Source organism: Hemitrygon akajei, chromosome 15, assembly GCF_048418815.1.
Source record: "Hemitrygon akajei chromosome 15, sHemAka1.3, whole genome shotgun sequence".
Classification (NCBI taxonomy): Eukaryota; Metazoa; Chordata; class Chondrichthyes; order Myliobatiformes; family Dasyatidae; genus Hemitrygon; species Hemitrygon akajei.
In genome coordinates this window covers 49205667-49223468 of record NC_133138.1, presented here as the reverse complement: position 1 = coordinate 49223468, position 17802 = coordinate 49205667, and the positions used below count along the sequence as shown (strand labels likewise).

At 36.8% G+C, this 17802-nt stretch overlaps 2 protein-coding genes across 3 annotated transcripts in view; both read right to left on the bottom strand.

Moving 5' to 3' along the window:
- Positions 1–8081, bottom strand: part of pfdn1 (prefoldin subunit 1) — a 71289-nt gene extending 63208 nt beyond the window's left edge. Inside the window, exons 1-2 of the mRNA XM_073067550.1 lie at positions 8017–8081; positions 4885–5051 (exon numbers count right to left, since the gene is read on the bottom strand). Coding sequence (XP_072923651.1) covers positions 4885–5051; positions 8017–8067 — 218 coding nt within the window. The 5' untranslated portion in view covers positions 8068–8081. The remainder of the gene's footprint in view (positions 1–4884; positions 5052–8016) is intronic.
- Positions 8082–12670: 4589 nt separating this feature from the next.
- Positions 12671–17390, bottom strand: LOC140739337 (amphiregulin-like). Of its 2 annotated transcripts, none has more exons than XM_073067548.1 (6): positions 17056–17390; positions 16515–16691; positions 16116–16302; positions 15207–15362; positions 14871–14972; positions 12671–13125 (listed from the first exon to the last, which is right to left on the bottom strand). In XM_073067548.1, the coding sequence occupies exons 1-5, from the start codon at positions 17096–17098 to the stop codon at positions 14882–14884; spliced, it is 654 nt and encodes a 217-aa protein (XP_072923649.1). In that variant the 5' UTR covers positions 17099–17390; the 3' UTR covers positions 12671–13125; positions 14871–14881. The 2 variants fall into 2 exon arrangements, with proteins under 2 accessions (XP_072923649.1, XP_072923650.1); XM_073067549.1 differs by having other exon boundaries at positions 14871–14957; positions 17056–17387.
- Positions 17391–17802: the final 412 nt, after the last annotated feature.

Genomic DNA, 17802 nt, shown 5'->3' with positions numbered 1-17802 from the left:
ACAGCTGACTGTCCCTAACGTGGCCTAATATAAAAACTGACACACAAACATGAACGTATCTTCTTCCCAGTTTCCCCCCCTCAATAATTATGAATTGAAACCCAACCAAATTCTCCTCTGTAAAATAGGTCTAAAAGGAGAGTCTTCAATCTAAATTTTACCAACTACTAATGCATGAGTTTAATTCAAAGGCCACAAAATTTGTTTCTAGAGACTACATATTCAAAAATCAACATGCTGTGCAGATAAAATAGACAGACATCCAAATAATGCTTAAAGACCATTCTATTCTTGGAGTGTATATTTATTGTCAACATATCTTTGAAGTAAACTATTGCTCTGCCATTTTGTTCAAAATTATCAGACAACAAAAATTAGTGCTTCACAAGGGGATATTATTAACAGCATGCTTCAAAATAAATCATGAAAAAATTAAAATATTTTAATTTAACAAATAAATTTTTATAAAAGCCTTGCACTGAGAAAATTTACGTTCCCTTCAGTCAAATGAAAATAAATTTCAATCATCACTGGTGGCTTAAAATTTAAAGAAAAAGCAGCTTTTCCTTAGAACGTCACTGATCATGTTATTTTCAGCATTCACTATTTATGATCCAAAATTCAAATATGCTCATTCTTTTTAAACAGGAAGTAAGAGTCTAAGGAAATGATATCACTTATCACATCTATTTAAATATAAACAATATTGGGAATTCCTATTGTTCAAGAGCATGCAAATTATTTCTACAGATTATAGAAAATGTATCTGCTTTTAGTTAAACTGGAAAACAAAAGAATACTGCCTTCTGCAGCACGTGATTCAATTCCAATTAAAAATAATGGAAAAAATCAGGGACTCAGTGCAAGTTATACAAAGCTTGTGATTGACCTCCAAATCATCCATGCATCTGAAATACTAACACATGGAAAAACCCAGATATGTGTAATGATATAAATACAACAGCGAGATTTACATCCAAGTTGACTGGCCTCTGGGTGCTGTGGCTGTGCATTCAATAGAGGGCCAAAACTACAAATGTAGAGCTTGCATGACTTTTACTTAATGGGAAATTACCTGAATTGATAGTAATGCCTCAGGAAAGTCTTCTTTAATAAAATAATTTTCTTTCTTTTTCCTCTCTCTGTGCCAAAGTCCACTCACTGTCCCCATCCCAAGTAGTAATCCTATTCTCCACCCCATCCTGACAGAGCACACATTCATTGTCAAATATCACCCCAACCCCACCAGCTACTTTTGGAAGAAAAAATTTGTGAACTGTTTTCAATTACCTGGTTTTCTGCATTAATTACTCATAAAATGTTGTCTGATCTTCATCTAAATCACAATAACAAACAATCTGTCTTAATTAACAACACAGAAACAACGGTGCTTTTCATATCTTTAGTGAACGTATTTTTTCCAGCCTGGACTGTGAATGAATAAACAATACGTGAACCCTTGTACCGGTATATAATACAGTAACTGGTAGAACCTCCTTTAGCACTGGTTAGACTTGCACAACTCTCCGGAGGAATTTTAGACCATTCCTCCACATAAAACTTCCAGTTCATCAATATTTCTGGGATACCTTGCATAAACAGCCCTCATCAGGTCATACACAGCATCTCAATTGGATTAAGGTCTGGATTCTGACTTGGCCATTCCAAATCACAAACTTTCTTCTCTTTAAACAATTCTGTTGCCGATTTACTCTTAAGTTTTGGATCATTGTCTTGTTGCATCATTCAACTTCTATTAAGCTTCAGTGACAGACCACTACCCTGACATTTCACTGTAAAATAACTTGATGTATTTTGAACTTATTGTTCCCTCAACGATTGCTAGCCCTGAGCCAGCAAAGCAGCCCCAAACCATGATGCTCCTTCCACCATGCATCACAGTTGGGATGAAATTTTGGTGCTGGTGTGCAGTGCCCTTTTTCCTTCAAACATAGCAGTGTGCATTTCTGCCAACTGTCCAACTTTTGTCTCATCTGTCCACAGAACATTGTCCCAGAATCATTATGGAACATCCTAGTGGTCTTTTGCAAATTTGAGATATGCAGCTTTTTTTTTGGAGAGCAGTTGTTTTCTCTGTGGTGTCCTTCCATGAATGTCATTCTTGTTCAGTGTTTTTCTTATAGTGGACACATGAACAGAGACTTTAGCAAGTTCTAGAGATTTCTGCAGGTCTTTTGCTGTTACCCTTGGGTTCTTTTTCACCTCCTTCAATATTGTGCATTGTGTTCTTGGTTTGATCTTTGCAGGATGCCCACTCATAGGGAGAGTAGCAACAGTACTGAATTTCTTCCATTTGTAGACAATTTCTCATACTGTGGACTGATGAACACTCAAGGTGTTTAGAAATGTTTTTGTAGCCTTTTTCAGTGCAAGGATTTGGTAAATGGAATATTATGTGAGAGAATGTGAAGGAAACGTTTCAAAAGGAAACATTAAAAAAGTCTAAAAAATGAAGAATCATACAGCTGAGACATTAATGTGATCTGGGTGCCAGAGAACATGATTGTTTAAAGACTCTACTCCAGATAACCCAAATAATTAGCAAGACCTACAAAATGCCTTTTTTTTAATTGCAAGGGAAATGAATACATGAATTAGGAATATTATCCTTCAATAATGTAGGATATTCATGAAATCAAATCTGGAGGAATGTGCACAGTAGTGACCTTCTTTAAGGACATTAATTCTTTTTAAATTTACTTCAGGAACTGGTAGTTGCTGCCAAAGCCAGCATTTTTGCCCATCCCAATTAACATTCAGGGAAGCTTTGATAACCTTCCTCTTCAAAATGTCAGTATATCTTGTGACACAAGCTTGGAAATGCTATTTTTTAAGAATTATTAATGACACTGAATTATCATGTGTACTGAGATACAGTGAAAAGCTTTTGTTTACATGCCAACCAGGCATATCGTGCCATACATAATTACATAAGTAGTTAAAAGAAACTAGGATGCAAATATCGTCCTACAGCAACAATGAAAATGCAGAGTACGTAACAAATAAAGTGCAGCCTCCACAATGTGGTAGACTGGGAGACGTGCCTTTTCTCCCCCTCACAATTGCCTACAACGGAGTATAAATTGAACATTATGATATAAATAATAATGTATAATTTCGGTATTGTATTACTGAGGTAAATCAAAACTTCCATTTACTCTCTACTCTAACAGATGATTCCATACTGGCATATTGCACATGATTACAGACTAATGTTCTGTACTTGGTAACTACCACAAATATAGAAGGAAAATCTCGCTTTTAAAAGATCAATATGTTGTACATTTCGGCATAAAACACATCCATGTGTTCAAAACCAAAAAAATATCTGACAATTGAGCAATGATATGGATGTTAACTGTCCAAATACTGATGGAGAAAAACCAGTGTAGAAAGTACAGAGAGTAAAACAAAAAATCCAGAGAACTCCAATAGCCTGTACAAAACAAAGTCAACAACAGAAATAGCAGCTGCAAATTTAGTTTAAGAAATGAAGCTGGGTAAATGGTATGCAAGTCATGACATCAATGACGGGTGTACAACAGAACCGATCTTAGTGAAGAGTGGAATCAAATGAGGCTGCATCATTGTCTACCTACTGTAAGAGCCAAACTCGGTGAAAACCAAACTCACACAAGGCTGATGCATTGCACAAGCACATTTTACAGTCATACTCATTGCAAAGTTACAGCTTACAGCCAATAAATCTCCGGCAGAAATAGTTATTCATTAGAACTAATGGGAAACTTTCAACCTAAGGCAACTGCCCTTTTAGAAACAATGTTATTCAAACCCAAATAAACTTACAATAACAGAATGGAGCTAAATAATTCCAAATCCAGTCACAATGGCTTAAAATTACAAGGCTGTGACTCCTAAATCTACAGCCTCATGACAGTCAAATAACAAAAAAGCAGGATAAAGCAAAACAAAAGGGAAACTTGTATCTTATACTAAGACCACAAAATCCTTGAGTATAGCAGCTGAAGGGGTAAAATAAAATGGAAATGGAAACAAAAATTAAAGCATTAAAAAAAGGATAAAAGGTCAGAATATAAAGATGCCATTATAGGGACATGAGAGTTTAGGATAACTCAAAACAATGGGGTCCAGTTCAGCAACACTCCCTCCACATCAGACTTTTATCAGCGACCAAAGCTTTCAGTGTTTCTTGATGCTATAGAGTGGATAAAATTGATAGAAGTCAGGCCATTCTTGTTGGAGGAGCAGAGGTTATAGTTTTGGAGAAAGAAGGCTGAGATTAATAACCAATGTGCCTCAGAGTGGAGATGGCTATAAATGCTTCCATCTTCTGTTTAGTATACTGTTCTGAGATACTAGAACTGTTTTTAAATCTGTCTAGTTTAGCATGATGGCAGTATTATTCCACTCTGGTTCAATACCTACATAGGTGTCAGAGAGTGTCAGGGTTTCATTTTCCTTTTAGACAAAAAAGATCTGATTGAACCATGTAATTTCCTGTCCATTTCAAAGGGCTGTTTAAAAATCAACTTAGTTGGAGTTGCACTGAAGTCACATATAGGTCAGACATTTTAAGAACATCAAAGAATTAAGGAGGAAATAAAATTTTACAACACTCTGGCCAACTAATGTTCACTTTTGCAAACACTAGTGCTTTCTACTAGCCTGGACACCAAGAAATGTACAAGAGATATTAATGACCCTTTAATTTCTCCCTTTGTCATGAAATGAAGTTCATGAAGTAGAAGCTATGAATTTTACTGCTGATGCAACAATAATTCAAGCTTCAGGAAATACTATAAAAGGGAGCAAACATTAAAACATTCAGTTGTTTAACAGATATATAACTTGCATGTAGGAAGTCAAGAAAATCTTACTTACATTCTCCCAACACCTTCATACATGCGTGCATCTTCTGGCATTGTAGCTATTTCTCCATCTGTTAAATATGCATGTTTTTTGGTCCTATTTAATTGTTCAATCTGCAAATCTGCAAATTTCACCTTCTGTTGTGTATCGAGCACTTTGGTCTGTAATTCAGCAAAAGCCTGAGAAAAATATAAACATAATTAAATATATGACTAATTTCCTTTCAAGTTAATTATTGATTGGCATTTCAAATTATACAGATGTCTTATTTGGGACATATTAGTTTCTTGAATCCAATTTCTGATAATTTTTCTGTGAAATTGCAGTGGCTCTCTCAACAACATCTTTACTACTCTATATCAATCTGTACTGTAGGCTCATTCAGTTTTGCAGATATCCACAAAACAAAACTGAGCATGATGCCAAAATAGAATTGCTTTCCACTTATACATCTTGTCATCAACAAAAAATGTTTAGATTGATCTGGGAGTGTATTCTCATTTTATAATTCAAGGTAAACACTTTTAATTCAATTCAAAAAAATTATTAGTTATCAAGGAAAATCTTATTTTAGCTCACATTTGAAATGAAATACTGTGCAATGAGTAAGTGTACCCAGTACTGTACCCAACTATTTGGATACACTTACTCATTTGGCAGATGGAATACTGTGTCAGGAAGTGCCCGATCATGCACTTTGGTAGAAGAAATAAAAAGGTAAGCTATTTTCTAAATGGAGAGAAGATACAAAAAAAACTGAGGCACAAAGGGACTTTGGAGAGCTTGTGCAGGATTTCCTGAAGGTTAATTTGCAGGTTGAATCTGTGGTGAGGAGGACAAATGCAATATCAGCATTCATTTCAGGAAGTCTATAATATAAAAACTAGGATATAAAGCACTGATGAGGCCTCATTTGGAGTATTGAGCGCAGTTTGGGCCCCTTATCTTAGATAGGATGTGATGAAACTGGAGAGGGTTCAAAACAGGCTCACGAAGATGATTCCAGGATTAAGTGGCTTATCACATGAAGAGCATTTGATGGGTCTGGGCCTGTATTCACTAGAATTCAGAAGAATGAGGGATGGCCTAATGGTGAAAGGTCTTGATAGAGTGAATGTTGAGGGGATGTTACCTATGGTGGGAGAATCAAAGACGACAGGACACAGCCTGAGAATAGAGCTGCATCCTTTCCGAATGGAGATGAGGAGGAATTTCTTTAGCAAAAGTGTTGTGAGTCTGTGGAATTCATTACCACAAGCAGCTGTGAGTCCAAGTCTGTATGTATATTTAAGGCAGAGGTTGATAGATTCTTGATTGGTCAGGGCATGAAGGGATATGGGAAGAAAGCAGGAGATTGGGGCTGAGAGGAATAATGAATCAGCCATGATGAAATGGGCTAAATAGCTTAATTATGCTTCTATATCTTATTGTCATATCTTTATGTGTAACAAAACTAACAGTAAAAAAATTAAATTAGTATAACCTAGGTCTAAATGATTTAAATTATTGAAATTAATAGAATTATGAATACTTTGATGGATTTTCAATTATTTTTCTTAAAACCTGCTAAAGTTTATACTTACAATGCTACATGAAACCTAAAGTCATAAGGCTTGAAATAACTTCCCAATATTTCTCCTAACTTTATGGGTTTGAAGAATGATGTATGTTCAACTTCTTGAGCAACATTACTCAAGCTAATATGCACCCAGAATGCACAAAACCATTTTGTTCCTTATAGCAATGATTGTGATCAAGTATTGCAGGTGCAGTACCTGGCAAGAAAAGTTGCATCTGGTACACAATTATTCCATCTTTACATCATGCAAATGAATCTTAACTATCCCAGTATATCTGGATGTAACCTCCTCCATCACAGCACTATGATTTAAATTGACACATCTGCAGGACTGATGGCAGCATTCCCTCCCTTGCAAATACAAGACGAGGGCAAAAGTAGCAAAGGGAATAAGATTCTCCAAACTGTCCAGCAAGTTACACATCTTCTAACTGTAACATCATTATAACATAGAATTCCCCATTTAAAATCATTTTGAATGCATTGCCACCACAGGTTTGCAGTAGTTCACTGGAAATGCCTTCTCAAGACAACAGATGGGAAATAAACGTAACACTACCATCGCATCCCATCCTGACAAGATATATTTTGTAAAAGTCATGATATTTGTCATATTAACCAATGTATCCAGGCGCAAACTAATTGAGAATCTAATGAATCATTAAAGATAGAAGTTAAAACACAATGTGAAAAACATCACCTAATGAATGTCATTATTTAAAGCAAGTGGTTGAGTGAAATAAGTGAATGCAATAAAAAAAATCTGGATACGAAGCAGGTCAATCGCCATCTAACACAACAAAAACTTGTATAACCATATAAAATAATTACCTGTCCTTCCCATTATAAGACTGATGAACTTTGATAATTTTGTTCTTTCAAAGCATTATTTGCATTTAAAGATAATTGTTCTGTCAACAATTAGAGTCAGTATAAAATATGACTTGCATTTTCAACAGGTTTTGCAACCATTCTAATTCCCTCCTGTTCCCATTGCCCGACCTACCTCCCCTCCAAGAAATGAACCAGACCTTTAATTGAAAGTGAGTGAATGCTGAGACACTAGGATGGAGATGTAGTTAATAAGGTGTCTGCCTGCAGAAACCAAAGTCTAGAGAGGGAATGTAGTTAAGGTCTTCTGTGGCCACCAATCCCCAGGGTTAGGAATGTAGTTAAGTTTTCTCCACGGTCACCAAATCCTAGGGTCATGGATGTGGTTAAGATCTTTGTTCACAGTCACCAAACCCTACGGTTAGGGATGTAGTTTAGGTCTCTTCATGGTCACCAAACCCTAGGATCAGGGATGCAGTTAAGGGTTCTCTGCGATCACCATACCCTAAGGTCAAGGATATAGTTAAGGTCTCTACTGATAACCAGAACGGTCTCTCACTTGGACAACGTTTGGTCTCACTGTTACCGGGCCCGAACCTACAACAAGCTTCGAATTCCTGCCGAAAACGAAAAGATGCCTTTCTAAATAGTGCTTCTCAGTCTTGTCCACTTAAAATTAGCGATCAAAGAAGCTAACATAAACGAATTTCTAAATAACCGCCGCCTCCCTATACCTTCTTCAGCTCCAGATCCACGGGGGCAGCCATGTTCGAAGGGGTGAGCATGCGCAGCTCGCGTCCCCTCTATTAAAAAGCAGAGCGCGCCGGGGCGGGATCGTCACTTAATTCAAACGTGTCGGAGGTTGGTGGTGCGTGTTGTATCTACTTATTCGTGTCAACTTCAATACACGGTTTACAACCGGACCAAATCTAATCATCAGCAATCTACTGAGTTAGATGTGATATGGAATTATAGTATTTCAGAATCAAAATCTGTCAGGTTCATTAACACTGACAGACATGAAATTTGTCCAGTACAGAGCAATACTTAAAATTACTGAGAGTTAAAAATAAACAAATAGTACAAAGGAGGAATAACGAGGGTTGAAGGACCGTTTAGAAATTTGATGGTAATAACGAGAAGAGGGCATGTCCCGGATGGTGAAGGTCTTTACTGATAACGCCTTCCATGGGGTTTCCCCTCCTACCACAGTTGTCCTCGATGGCACGAGTACTATTCTAGTTACCTTTTAAACGTGTGACGATCTCTGTTTCCGGCATTTTTTCAGATGTTAAATCTTGACTTGCTATCACCCGTTAGTTTTTTTTTAAATCTTCCTTGTTTCCTATCGAATTCTTCCAATTGCCTGACATTTTTGCTTCCAAGTTTCCTTTGACAAAAATAGGTCCATCCTATTCAATCTATCAAAATCTCTCAAATGTCTATTTTTTTTAATTAAGTCTTCTCTCAGTCTTATTTGTAACAAAGAATACAGCCCCAACTCACCTAATCTCTCTCCGTAACTAAAATCCCACAACCCAGCAACATCCTAATAAATAATCCTTTGGACTTGGCACATTGTGCCTATTTTGTGACCTTTGTTGTATGCAGTACTGTAGATGAGAATTAATTTTTGTTTACACTGTTCTGGTATTTTTCCTCAGCCAACAGGGATAGCTTTTATATATCTTTGACTAGCTTGCCTATCTTCTTGGTAACTTGAAACTTGGTACTTAAAGGAATGTGGGCGTGCACCTAAGAATGTCCTCATTCCTCTAAACTTGGTATTCTGCCATATACTGTATATTGTCTTGCTAAATTACATGATCTCAGGCTTCAGGAGTGAAGTGTCTCTCTCTCTCCCTCTCTCTCTTTTTCTCTCTTTCGCTCTTTCTCTCTTCTCTCTTCTCTTCCCCCCCTTGTGAAAAACTATTCATCCATTACAGGGTTAGTTGCTGTTCAAAGTTCTCATAATGCTTAGAAATAATCTCTGGCTGCCTGGAGTAAGGAAGCTAACTGTGTTTAAGGGATGGCATAATTACACAGCAGGTAGTGCATCTCCAACGATTCTAGTGACTTGGTTTTGATCTTAACCTCGACTGCTTTCTGTGTACGGTTTGTGCTTCTCCCTGCAACCATGTGTAATTTCTCCAGGTTCTCCAGCTTTCTCATAGATCCCAAAGACCTGTATTTTGGGGTTAATTACCTATTGTATATTTCTTGTTGTGTAAGGTAGGTTGTGGGTGGAGGGGGATGAAGACAGTATGGGCAAATGTGAAAAATTTTGTTGCAGGTAAATAAACATGGAGGAGTAGCATTGATGGCATTTTTCTGAAAGCCAGCAGAAAGGGTTGAAAGGCCTCTGTTGTCTTAAAAAGAAAAGAGAAAAAAAGTAGGAGTCATAGAACATTACAGCACAGAAACAGGCCCTTTGGTCCATCTAGTCCATGTCGAACTATTAATCTGTACCTGCACCTGTACCATAGCCCTCCATATCCCTACCATTTATGTGTCCATCCAAAATTTCTCTTAAATGTTGTAATCAAACCAGCAGGCAGCTCGTTCCAATTCTAAGTGAAGAAGTTCCCTTCAAACATTTCACTGTTCACCCTTGACCTTTAGTTCCAGTCTCACCCAACCTCACTGGAAGAAGCCTATTTGCATTTACCCTATCTATAGCCCTCATAATTTTGTTTACCTCTGTCAAATCTCCCCTCATTCTCCTGCGCTCCAGGGAATAAAGTTCTAACCTATTCAACTTTTCCCTATAACTCAGCTCCTCAAGTCCTGGCAACCTCCTTGTAAATTTTCTCTGCAAACCATTTGGCCAGTCTGCTTGATGGGATAATCCCTGTTCCCCCAGGAATCAAGTTGGTGAACATTCATTGTTCTTGTTCTGTTGTAGGCTTATCCTTTCGGGGAGGCCAGATCTAAACACATGTCCAAGATGCAGTCTCACCAGGCCTTGTTTAATTTCAGTAGGATGTTTTTCCTTGTACTCAAATCCCCTTGCAATAAAAGCCAATGTATTATTTGCCTTCCAAATTGCTTGCTAATCTGCATTAATTTTCAGTTATATGTATGCAGTTATAAATTCAGTTGTCAGTATCTTTTGAGTTTTGTTTACATTCTTACAATTCTGGAGTTGTACTTCAGATTTCCTGTTAGGTCTATGATTATATATTGCTTGGAATGTAACAAGAAAATGTTAATTGGATTTCAAACATTTTGGAAATTAATCTGCACTTCCTTTAAAAATTTTGTCAATTCATTTTCATTGTTCAATTCATTTTCATGGAAAAGTGGGTTAAGAATAAGAGTTTCATCAGACCACTTAAACAGTCATATTGGAAGGTTCTTCGGAATGATTAGCTGCACTAAAATGCCGAAATTTATGTGACGACATCATGGGAATATCATGAAGTTCCCAAATTATGAAGTTGCTCATAAACTACTCTCAGAACAATCAAAAGCATAATGTTCCATTTGCTAGTATAAATACATTACAATTGTTTTGTTTCTTTCACTTATTTCCTCAAACCCTTTCTTAGTTACATTGGCTCCAACATTTTGTCTGTCATCGTTCTTCCACAGGAAGCTGGACCAGAAAGATCCAAGCTATTATTTTTCTATTCTTAGTATTTTGTTTTTCAATTAATTCGCCAATGAGGTGGCAGAACAACCCTTTTGCAAATTTTAAAACACAATATTTCTAGCAACACAAATCAGATATAAATAGGAAATTAGGACTAAGCTCTCTGGGCTTCTTGGAATGAGTCTCTTTGACTTGAATTGCGTGTGGCTACAGGCCACAATTTAGATATTCCTAGACTGCATGGTAAGTGTCAATAGATTGTTGAACCATGAGGCAACAAGATAAACTTAATACTGTAATCATCTGATACGTATATGTACCAACAGGGATCAAAGTGATAGAGTAGGACCTTCACAACTTTTTTTATTTCTTAGCACTGGAGCCCAACTGCAGCACTTCCATGTTTAATCAGGGTGTGATCAAAGCTTAAACATGGAAATCCCACTTTTGCATCAAATACCCACTCATTTGGAAAATGTCAATCAGTGTGCTCTAGCATTCTACCAACCCCACCCTGCCCATGTTATGTAAGTTTTTAATTTGTGGCATTCTCTAACACTCACAGAACTTGATCATGAGGATGCATTATAATTTAGTTAACTTCAACCAATCAGTAATTATTAAAGTATGAAAATCTATACTCATTATAGATATTCCTCCTCTCAAATTTACTGTATCGATCACAGGAAAATATTAATTTAAACAATGGGACAAACAATCTGCAGGCATATGTGACTGCTGATTTTGTGCCTATTTTTAAATAGACATAATGCAATCTATGTATTTAATTTTTCAATGTCTCCCCTTTCCGCTTTCCAATTCTGAGTTTCATGTTCTCCTGTCCTGAAGATGGCAACTGATACTTGTGATGATCCTGCAGGCTCCAAAGTAATCTAGTATCCCATCTTCATGCCTAAGTCTAGACAGTGAGTGTTGTAAGGCTATTTGAATATGGGATCCATGACAGTGGCGCCCAGTTCTTTCCTTGACCAACATCCATGTATTTTCTGTACCAAGAGAAGCCTCTGCATAGCAGACAGAATTAAAGCTATGGCAGCATTTTCTATACCTAATCTGTTTTTATTACCATTTATAGCAAACACTTTGGCAGAGCTAATGCACCAAAGAAGCAGAGATTCATATTTTCTGAGACACAAGAGACTAGATACTGGAATCTGGAGCAACGCAGAATCCACTGATGGAACACAGTGGATGGAGGCAGCATTCTGTGGGGGGTAAGGAATTGTCAACATTTTGGCTGGAAACCCAGCTCAGTGCTTTACTCTGAAATATCAACACTTCCCTTCCCTCCAACTGATGTTGCTCAACCCTCTAAGTGCCTCTAGCAGATTTTGTGTTGCTTAATATTTTCTGAACTGAATGATCAATGGTACATTTATCAATGGAGCCATGGAAAATAAGACTGACTTAATCAGTGGTGCAAAGATAGTAAGAAAATGATATTAATGTCATTATTTATTTGAAAAATAACTTGAAGCCAAAATTTTGTGTATGCTATTTTAAATAGCTAATTCTGTGATTAAACATTATAGAACCCAGAACACTACAGCACGGTACATGCCCTTTGGCCAATGATGTTGTGATGATATTTAACCTACTCTAAGATCAATCTAGCCCATCCCTCCTATTTAACCCTCCATTATCCTATCAACCATGTGCCTAAGAGCTTAGTTATAACAAACTAATTGCTTTTGTTCTATGTAATTGTATTTCATAGACCTATTCTAATGATTTATGTCTTTTAAATAAATTAAGTGAGACAGACTTGTATATATAAAAAAAAACACAAATTTATTTTACACCAGCAATTCATAATGAGCTGTTCATTTACTGTTAGGAAGGGCATTTTACTTCAGAAACTCTTAAATATTTCTTACAAACACATATACAGATATTAAACAGGCAGCAGCATAAAATCACATGCTTTAAATAATAAGTTGCAAATAGCCTAAATAAGTTAAAATATAAAATACTAAAATAAATATGTACTGACAATTTAATAACCAGATATAAATAAATTGTTTTAAATATTAACAGTATATTCAAAAATGCAAAAGGTTGGTACATCTGTAATTTACAGTCTCCCAGCTGCTGGGGAACACACATGCATCCAATGGATGTAGTCACTTTAATCATTCAGTACATGAACAAATTGACTGTTTACATCACTCCATTTCTTTTGTGTTTTCTTCCATCTATGAGGTAGATTTTTATAGGCATTTTGTACCTGTAATTAAGAATTACATGTTAAAGTGATCAAACCAAAACAGCAATATCTTGTAACTTAATTTGACTCATTTATGTACTGGTTAACATTTTTTATTACTGTCATTCAAGGGTGTAGCCACTAAAATAGTTTTGTCAACCCACCCACACTAGCATGAATCCTACCCTGATGCAATAACTCTTTTTGAAACATGAAGTCCCTATGCAGCTATGAAATGTGATTAATAGCATGATAGAGTATATATTTTAACAATTGATTATTACCCAAACTAGAATGGATCAATAAGCAGCCGATCTCGTCACATTTTCAGGTTTCATATAACTAAACCTCCATCACTTGCTTTATGTGACTTAAAAGAAAAATACTGGAGAGTCACTATAAAACCAATTTAGATTCATAGATTCTTACTCTAATCAGTGATCCTTCCCATCTGTCCATCAATCTCTTTGAACCCCCCCCCCCACCCCCCACCATCAGGCAGGATTAGTACAAGAACTGTTACAATAAGAAACAGCTTCTTCCCACAGGCTGTAAGACTACTGAACTTCCTGCCAACGTGTATGAATCTCAATACATGGTTTCATCATGTATGAAGCACCAGTAGCATTACACTGTGTACTTTTTTAACTTGTAACATACATGTACCTCATTATTTATTAATTTAAGTAATTTATAATATTACTTTATGTGTTTGAGTTATACACTTTCGTTGTGCACTTTGCTCCAGAGAAACATTGTTTCATTTGGCAGTATACACATACACAGTTGAATGACAATAAACTGAACTTGAAATTAAAACTAAACAAGACACTGAAACATTATGGAATTAAAGAAAGCATATTTACAGAAACCGAACATTTAATTAAAAAGATAGGAGCCAAATTTCAGTGCAAGTCCAAACAAACTGATGTTATTTTGCAATAGAATACAAGTTCAGTGTTTTTCAAAATCAGGAAGTACAACTCAGGAATTCAGTATGATATTATAATTATTGGGTAGCAGTTTCCCAAATGTGTAACTATTTGTAAAAGGGAAGGAAAGTTTGATAAATATTTATCTTAGATAAGTGAGTCAGAAACATCATGAGAGTCATATAATTCACAATGCTAATTCCCACTGCTGAGTGAGAAAATGGTGAATGATGAACATGATATGTAATTTTTCTCTACACATACATTAAAATGTGCTCTGAACAAGTGCCTTCAAAAGGCTCATTGTGTCATGTGTCCATTCTCACTGAAAAATTTTCATCAAGCTCCTTTCTCCACTTTTAAAACTAGCTGCTAAAAGTTTTCTCACTCTGAATGCTAGTTTCAAAGAGTCTGGGTGGTAATAGTCATATTTCATTGTTGCATTGAAATTTAATTTTTAAATAAAGGATGAAGATGGGGACCATGTTAGGTTACTGATTTTTTTTGTTTCTGTATTGTGTACATTAACATGAGGTGAATTCTGATGTGAATCAAATATTAGAAACAGGGTTCAAGCCATTTATCTCACGTTAGGAGCAGAGAGTAGAGGTGAATTTATATCCATTGGGCTCTTCTTGGCTCTTCTGTACAATAATGTTAGAAGCGCATGTTAAAGTGGGTAATGGGCAGGATGCCAAACAGTATTTATGATTAAGTTCTTTGACACAATATTCTGAGACCACAGCACTGTGCACGACATATACTTGTGTGAGTTTTTAAACTTCATTTCCTTTGATTGACATAACATTTCAATGAAATTCATAAATATCTTACCATTTTTAAAATTAATGAGTGTTATTATTTCCAAGTTTAATCTTTTCTTCATTTTTTACATCATAGCTGGCAACTCGTCTGTGATATCTATCAAGAAATAAACTGAAAGTTTACAATACATCAACTTTAGCATATTAAAAAGCTTGCTATTTCACACATTCAACATCAGATGGAATTTTAACAGCTACTGTTGAGTAATAGTACGATTTTAATGTGTATTTTTTTCAAATGATCAAATAACTTAATTTCAGGGATTTTCGCTTTCTTAGTTACAGATTTTAAAGATCATTTTAGGATGTTACAAAATTAAAGTCGACCTCTGTACAGATAACTCACCCTAGAACTAGAAGAACAAGGATTACTGTCAGACTTAGAGATGAAAGGACCACTGCTACAATTGCCAGAGTAGTTGTGTTGTCATTTGGATCTTTTGGATGTTCCACAGCTAAAATGAAAGTACCACACCTTATCCCTTCATATCCAGAGAAACATCTGTAGAGAAATCCAGAATTGAAAATAAATACCCCAAAATGGTGCTGATGTTAATATTATAATTATGACTTTCCACAATAAAAATAAAATACCTCGTGTAAATCATAGAGCTTCTTAAATCCAGTGCCAAATAAAGTGGAAAACACTAATTGAATTTCTGACATTTATCCTGTACAATGCAGAAGCACACAGTACTGTAAATTCATTACAGTAAAATGCACGAACAAATGTATTTTGTACTTTTCTTGACACAATGGGGAAAATAAGATATTAAATCTGATTCAGATTTATTCATAATTTTTCTAGATCGGTGTGAAATACGTATGTGGCTGCATTTCACTTTATACATAAAATATATACAGTATTTTCATCTCTCGATATTTCTGGAGTCTGATTTCAAATGTGCAAAATTAATTCGTAGCTTTTGCCTGTGTTTAGAAATTAAACGCCAAATTTTCAGAAATGTGCACAATGTGTGTAGATTTCGGATAGGGATACGAATCTGTTAGCATCAATAACAGCAATAATAAATACAAGCAAACCGCGGTTGTTTAAATTTCAGGTAGTTTATCCGTTTCCTCGTTTGCTTGGGAACTGTGAAGATATCCGCTTTGTCTAGACATGTTCCAGCACAGGTTATAAAATTAGCTAGGTAGTCGCTGTTGATTTTGCCTGATAAACCTGAACCTTCTATGCACGTAATCAACATTTTATTTACAGGTTGAATATTCTATTCAGTGTAAAAGTAAATACCTGCATGCTACCTCCTTAATGTGCCGTATGTACTGGCATTCCCCATGGATGCAGAAATCCTTGTACTTTCTGTAGCATGGGTTTTTTTTACCCTTTCTCTTGCCACGTTTGTTTTTTCTTTCACGTTTCCCTTTGCGCTTCCCCTCATCGGTCACAGTCGAATTTTCCGCAGATTTATAAAAGGCCGCTAGTTTAAAATAAACAAACATTAGTGTCCACATAATTTTACTAAAAAAAGATGCACACGGCTCGTGTTTCCTGGAGCTTTTAATAGGAGACTTCGAGAAGATACCCCTCCCCCAACAACACATGGACGCGCATTGTTTAAGTTTAAGAGGAACTTTGCCACCAAAGGAAAACTTGACCGTAATTTCGTTAAAGACGCTTGGTTAACTGTACCTTGCGAGTTTTCGAAAACTCGGTCAGCTGGTGGGCGCTCCACTGTCTGTGTAGTCGGTTCCTGCTCAAGCACCCCTTCTAGGATGGTCAGAATATCCTTCTCTTCCCTCCTGCGGCTCCGAGTGACTTCACTTTCATAGCCATCGATCGCCGCTCCCACCGCAGGGTTGCAAGAAACTGCGCGAAAACAATGCCCTTGAAACTTAACCAATAATGGGAACTCTTTTAAGATAAAAAAAATTCTTTATCATAAACAGGTTGGGGGGAAAGCGCACATGGAAAGAGTAAGAGCGGAGTGGCAACTCCGCTCGGTGATACGTGAAGCAATAAATGGTCAGAAAGTGAAGTAGCCACTGAATGCATTTACTCCAGTGACCTGCTATTCACAATAAGCAGGCGGTTTTTCATGCGATAAGATGCCCTTTCTACCCACTGCCACATCAGGGTAGAATTTCAAGCAATACCACTGGTCTTGCCCCGTTTCATCTTTCGGCTCCGGAAGCCGGCGGTGGGTTTCGATGTGGAAAAGAAAGGCGCTTACCTGCGGCGAGAACAAGGAGCGTCGCTGCGAACCAAATCCTCATGCTGAGCTGCGAGAATGTTAATAAAGAGTGACAAACTGTTCCTTTCCTTCGACGTTGTGCACTTCTAAAGCAACAAACGCCGCCCGCTTTGTTTTGATCGCGTTGTCCTCAGAAGTTGCCGAAAGAAGTCCCACTACCGAATAACCAGTTTGGTTCTGGCACCTTAATTTTAAATAAATATGTGACGGCAGTAAGGGGCCGGGGCAGATCCAGACAGGAGATTTGTTAAATGTCTCGAGTACTATTCATATTCCTTGCAGGCTGGCGGCGAGTTAAGAATAACTACAGTCAGCAACCTCTAGTTATATATACAGCCAACCGAACATGGATGACGCCCAGCTGACGTGCTGCTTGAGAGCGCAGGACAGTTACGCTTTGTTAGAACTGGCAGTAGATGACCGGCTTGCGACCACTCTCTCTGCGCAGCAAACCCTTACACTGTAAAAATTATTTGAATAAAAGCTACTTGGCACTACGAAACCAAATCAACCTGAACAAATAGTGCAATCAAAAGCACTATTTTTGCTAAATCATAAATACTGGCAGTTTCGTAGCCAGTTGTTATTCAACCAATTTATACGAATAACACCAGACTTCGTGTTGCCCACTGCTACCGAGTGGGTGTACTGTGTGCACTGAGCTCAGACTTATAGTTGGGGACAGGCCATGTGTTGATCCTGTGCACAGCAAAGTTTAACTAGGGT